At 41.4% G+C, this 6580-nt stretch overlaps 1 protein-coding gene across 1 annotated transcript; it reads right to left on the bottom strand.

Moving 5' to 3' along the window:
* Window positions 1-551: 551 nt before the first annotated feature.
* Window positions 552-1481, bottom strand: LOC132899856 (olfactory receptor 2F1-like). The gene has a single exon (XM_060941913.1). It carries the CDS (start codon window positions 1479-1481, stop codon window positions 552-554), a length of 930 nt encoding a protein of 309 aa, XP_060797896.1.
* Window positions 1482-6580: the final 5099 nt, after the last annotated feature.

The raw sequence follows: 6580 nt of genomic DNA, 5'->3' as shown, positions 1-6580 counted from the left end.
TAGATATCACAAAATCCAATTTGAAGACAGGAAAGAAGAAAAGTGTTGTGCAGAAAAAATATCGTAATGTCTGACTGAAGAATCCAGGAAACATTACATTGAGACGTTACATTACATCCTGAAAACATACAGGTGTCAAAGATGACCTCAGGTATTTCAGAGACATACAGTGAATTAACAGTTATCTCCCTTTCCTCGAAAGTGAGTGAATTAAAAAAATATATATTTTAATTGCCAATAACTATTAATACCCATGCTATGAATCAAAACATTACAGAAATGAAATTATAAAGTTACTATGAATTGTTACTCACCATTGCCAAACTATTAACCAGATCTTACAGAGATAGATATTCTAATTATTTCTTTCTGATAAGCATATAATAATATTATTCAAACAAATTCAACCAACCTGTCTAACAGTTTATAGCTCTTCATTCCACTGAACATAAGGAACTACACCTGCACTACAACATATTCCAATAATTTTCTTTAAACTGTAGGTCAGAGCAGATAGAACAGGATACGGACACTTATCCTAAACTAACAAATTACATTTGTCTCATTTTCCAAATCAGTTTTTTGATACTATTAAAAATCTTCTGCATTTTCAGTCCATATATTATGGGATTGATTAGAGGAGAAATAACCAAATTTCCCACTGACATGATCATGGCAATAATGTGAGGAGTTTGATTTGATTCTAGTTTGTTATTAATAACTTCAAAGCAAGATGTAACTGTAAAATTGCTGAATATAAAAAGATGTGGAAAGCAGGTTTGTAGAGCTTTTCTTCTGAAATCTTTCGAACTCTTAAGACAAATGTGAAGTATTCTAATATACGAGTAGGTCACAAAAAACATTGGTGGGAATACAGCAACGACAAAAACGAAGGCTGTATATGAGTTTCTTACATTTATGTCTCCACAACTTAATCTAACAACTGATGAATTATTACAGTATATTCTATTTAACTTGTACCTACAAAGCTTAACTTGGAATGTTAATGCCAGTGATATACTGTTTTCACAGCAAGGCACACACCAACAGCAAAATAAAAGCTTTTTCACAGTGGACATTTTTATAATTGCAGCATATTGTAATGGTTTACAGATGGACACATATCTGTCATAGGCCATCACTGATAACAGTGTGAACTCTGACATGGCATATGTATAAATAAAAAATGACTGAAATGTACATGCTTCATAGGAGATGGTTTGACTTTCAGACAAAAAATCTGTGAGCAGTTTCGGATAAAGAGCAGTTGTTCCACAGATAGCATTACAAAGTAAAGCAGCAATGAAAATGTACATGGGTTCATGGAGACATTTGTTTGTGAATATGACAAAAATAACAATACCATTACAACCCATAATCAACATATAAATTGTGAGTACTATTACAAAATAAACATATCTGTACTTCTCCAACTCCACATGGCCCTCCAGAGTTAAATACGTAGCATTAGAATGATCCATGAACCAGTCTGTGTTGATAATTACAATAAAACAATAACTTTGTTCAGGTACACATTATTAATAATACACATCAAGTGAAGATGCTGTGGGTTGGACACCCAGACCGTGGTGAAGGAAACAGTCTGATAAGTATTTATATGTTCTTAACCAAGTCTAGCTGAACTGGCATCAGTCCTCTCCTGGTTTTGTGAAGCACAAATAACTGTCAATTCTCCAGTGACTCTAAAGAGGAAAGGAGCAGCAAGAGAGTGGGATTAATTTTCTTCTAAATTCCACATCTTCATTAAATTTACTTTGACATGTTGAAGAGTCTTGAATATTGTCATATGTCAAGGAAACAGATTTGGACAGAAGTGAGTGGATACAGTTCTGTGCAGAAGTCTAAAGCAGTGTGCAAAGAAATGCTGTATAGCAAAGATGCCTTCAAAAATAATGAAATTAAATGTCTCTTAATTAAACAATACTATAAAGAGCAGGAAGCAATAATAAATGAAACAAAGTCAATGTGGGCGGCACGGTGGTGTAGTGGTTAGCGCTGTCGCCTCACAGCAAGAAGGTCCTGGGTTCGAGCCCCGGGGCCGGCGAGGGCCTTTCTGTGTGGAGTTTGCATGTTCTCCCCGTGTCCGCGTGGGTTTCCTCCGGGTGCTCCGGTTTCCCCCACAGTCCAAAGACATGCAGGTTAGGTTAACTGGTGATTCTAAATTGACTGTAGGTGTGAGTGTGAATGGTTGTCTGTGTCTATGTGTCAGCCCTGTGATGACCTGGCGACTTGTCCAGGGTGTACCCTGCCTTTCGCCCGTAGTCAGCTGGGATAGGCTCCAGCTTGCCTGCAACCCTGTAGAAGGATAAAGCGGCTAGAGATAATGAGATGAGACAAAGTCAATGTTTAGTTTGGTGACCCTTTGATTTGAAAAAAAGAAAAGTCATCAATTTGTGCACTTTTATAGGGAAATAAGTTTTACTGAGCATCTTGCAGAATCAGTCACAGTTCTTTTGGAGACTTTGACAGTAACATTTGCTTCTTTTTGCAACAAAACCCAGCAGCGTGTGAGGGAAATTTAATGGATGAACATTTTTTATCCTCTGTGTTTCTGTGTGTTAAACTCAAGTGGCCTAGTGTACAGAAAGTTTTCTGTAATTGCCTTTCTGTGGCCTTGGTGGTGATAAGCAGGGTGCCTGAGTCTTCCCTAACTATGCATCCGCCTGCAGTTATCAGAGAACGCCAGGTGTATGCTTTAACAAAGTCTCATAGAAAATCTTGAGCCAATCACGTACGGATGCGAGCAGTAAGCAAATATCTTCAGAGTATAATAGAGAACATATCTAAGAAATAACTCAGAGTGCACTCTCACATCACTAGAGGTGGTGTTTGTTTGAATTTTCTTTCATCTTTCCTATTTTATATATCTGTTTTATATGATCTATTATAATAAATAACTGAAAAGACAACTGCTAAGCATTCTGAAGTGTTTATTAGAAGTTTCCATTACAATTTGGCATCCCTGGGTGGGCCCTACACGTCTGATACTCGGACGACGGAACACTCCCAAGGCTATGGTGCGGAGCTGAGAACTCATAAGAGAGACCAGACCGTCAGGGCTCACCTGACGGTGATAACTTTGCATTCTTGTGTAAAGAAATTAGTGGAAACAGTAATTAAAGATTGATATAAGAAATTGACAGAAGTTTGTCTGAGCCCAGGAGGACTGCTAAGCTGTGGTACCATCAATATGTTTGCAGAAAACGGATAAAACACAATTTTGAGACAATAAACCACGAGTAGTTTATTGGGTTGTGTAAGAGAATTATCCACCAAAGTGATGACTGGGTAATCGCTCGCCTACTTGAGGAGGGGAAGTACCGGTGTGTGTTTCGACGGATTCACATTCAGCGATTCATAACAGGAAAGAATAGACTCTTGCTCCCTTTGTTCTGTGTCAACAACTGGCCCATTGTAGGAACAGGATAGAGAGGTTCGATCACAAAATCGCCAAGACACACCAGTGTGCACGCAAAATATTGATGAATTAACAGAGTACTGTCCTCCTCCAAATTCTTAAACAGAGAAATAGATTTTGTACACATGTGTGAGTTGTCTTTGAGGTTGTTGTGCTAAATGATACCTACTTTTAGCTTAAGGAAAATGTCAGGTAAATTGTTTACTAATAAGAACATACCTAAAGGATTATTGTCTCGCATTTTTGGACATAGTCCAACTTGTTCTTCTTGTGATCCTAATAAAAAACTCAGCCATTGTTGTCAAGTCAAGTCAAGTTTATTTGTATAGCACTTTTAACAATAAACATTGTCGCAAAGCAGCTTTACAGAATTTGAACGACTTAAAACATGAGCTAATTTTATCCCTAATCTATCCCCAATGAGCAAGCCTGTGGCGATGGTGGCAAGGAAAAACTCCCTCAGATGACATGAGGAAGAAACCTCGAGAGGAACCAGACTCAAAAGGGAACCCATCCTCATTTGGGCAACAACAGACAGCATGACTATAACATTAACAGTTTTAACATGAAGACAGTTTCATTCATGTTGTAACTCTTTATTGATGGAAACTTGAGTGCAAAACTGTTCATGACAACTGCAGTCCTAAAGTTAGCAAGACAACTGTAGTCCTCAGACATAAAAGCATTACTGTAAGAGTAATATGGTAAATATGGTGTTTTTAATTCTTAAGAGTTTATATATATTGTAAATTAGATTTTTATCAATGAATTTCAATAAAGTTGTCATTTAATCATTACTGTAAGAGTCCAGAGCATCCTCCAGGTATAACCCTCAACTGTCCTCATGGGGCCATCCTCCACAGGAGCGATGCGATAAAACTCCAACCAGACACAGGGCACCAGGATGGATCAAGCAGGTCCAAGGGGCAGAAGAGGCCAGCATCTCAATCCCAGGACCAACATGTAACTCAGAGGGACAGATTGGGGGGGGGGGGAGGGAGGGAGAGAGAGAAAACACAGGTTGTTAGGTATGCCCTAAAAATGACAAGTATTAAATCTGTGTGGTAGGCTCACAGAGACAAGAGTCTTGACATCAGGCATAATACACAACAATGTCATGTTAATATGGTTAAAAAATATCATGACCTGCTCTGGCTGGATGCTTGATTGGGTGATGGGAGCACACTCCTCAGTTGTTGTCATAACCTATTGATATAACAGTGTACAATGAGGAACAGAAACAGTAAGTTAGGGAAAGGAAAGAAAAAAGCAAGTAAGTGTGAGGCTATATGTGCTATAATAAGAATTGGATGTTCCTATGACAGCCCAAACATCCAGTTTATGAAAACCTCGTATGGCGAGGATTATTTGGCACAGTTTGACATAACGGGTAAAGGACTTAGGATTCCCTGAGAAGGGCAGTTTTAGTCCCAGGCAGCTAGAACAGTTGGAAGAAAAGTTGAAATGGAAGGAAAAAGAAGAGTCTGCAGATAATGTTAAGTTCTTAGGGGACTGGAAGGCGTTTTCTGCATGGAAAGAAGAAACACTTAAGAGAGAGTACAAAAGAGAGAAATGACAGGCAGGGCTCTCACCCTCTTCTCAGTGTTTGAAATTTCAGATGGACCCTGACCTGGAGTCTGCCCCACCACCCCGACACACACTGCCTCCTCAGCAAGGCGGAGCATCACTCCCACAAGTGTTTCACCCACAAAAAGGGGGAGAAGTCAAGACAAGGAAACAAAAAAAAAAAAACTGAGCCTCTGGAATCTCTACCAGCCGCCTCCAGCATCAGTGCCTCTCAATGCTTCTCTGTCACACACGAGATCCGGTCTTGCATATGGCAATGGAAGAGACACCCTCCTGGACCTGACCACATACTCACCAGTGGGTCCACAAGGCCGTAACCTAAAGTCTGAAGTCCTTCATCTTCCAATGGTGGAAGTGGCTGGAGCTGACGGCGTGCTTCTAGTCCACAGACCCTGGACAACAGCTGACATAAAGGAAAGCATGGCTTCTCTTCCCAATGTGAGAGAGGTAGGAGGAAAGAGATTTGGTAATGAGCTGTTGATATTTTGCAGAGAATTCCGACCAACCACCCATGAACTTCGCCACCTACTCATGATCAAGATGGGTAAAGATTGGAACAAAGTTTCCAAAGAGTGGCCGGAAGCTGACCAGCGAATGACTACACCAGACTGGAGCGTGGCTGGCAATGGTGAGTACAGAGATACCATCACTGATCTCTGTGCTCATCTGGACAGTGCTTTTCCCTTGAACATAGACATTACTAAGATCAGTATGTGTAAGCAAGAAGATGGTGAAGTGGTGTCAGCGTTTCTCGCCCATCTCACCGCCGCACATGAGAAAAACACAGTAGCCTGATCAGGCCCATGAACCTGGCTGCAGTGGAGGGCACTCCTGAGCCTCACCAAGATCGAGCAGTACGCTGTGCATGCAGAAAGGCTGCTGAAAGAGAAGGAGAAGACAAAGTCAACACAAAGAGACCAAGACCTACATGCCGCCACTCTCACTCTTCTTCAGACTGTTCAGCCTGGACAAAGAGGAAGAGATCGAGGTAGGGGTCAAGGCAGGATGACCTGGAGTGACTCATCCTGGATAAAAGGCGCAACCTGCTACAACTGCAATCAGAAGGGACACATTGCTCGAGATTGTCTCCACAATAGCAGGCAGAAGCCCATGAGGAGTACAGTAAAGCAGACTGATGGGCAGACTCTGGGAACGGGCCCCACACAGAGAACAGGGGAGGTAACACACACACACACACACCTGATGATACACATACACATAGACAGGAGCATTCACATAACGTTAAACACATTAGTAGCAGCACCTGCATGCAACAGCAAGACTACACAGAAACGCCTGATACACCAGTCCAGATATGGCCCTTTTCCACTACCCTTTTTCAGCTCACTTCAGCTCGCTTCAGCTCACTTCAGCCCGACACGGCTCGCGTTTCGACTACCAAAAACCAGCATGACTCAGCTCGTTTCAGCCCTGCTTAGCCCCTAAAACTCGCACCGTTTTGGAGTGGGGCTGAAGCGAGCCAAGCCGTGCCGAGTGAGGCTGGGGGCGTGAGCAGACACTCCCCTGTGCACTGATTGGTGAGGAGGAGTGTCC

Source organism: Neoarius graeffei, chromosome 16 (assembly GCF_027579695.1).
Source record: "Neoarius graeffei isolate fNeoGra1 chromosome 16, fNeoGra1.pri, whole genome shotgun sequence".
Taxonomy (NCBI): domain Eukaryota; kingdom Metazoa; phylum Chordata; class Actinopteri; order Siluriformes; family Ariidae; genus Neoarius; species Neoarius graeffei.
This window is presented reverse-complemented; position numbering and strand designations above follow the sequence as displayed.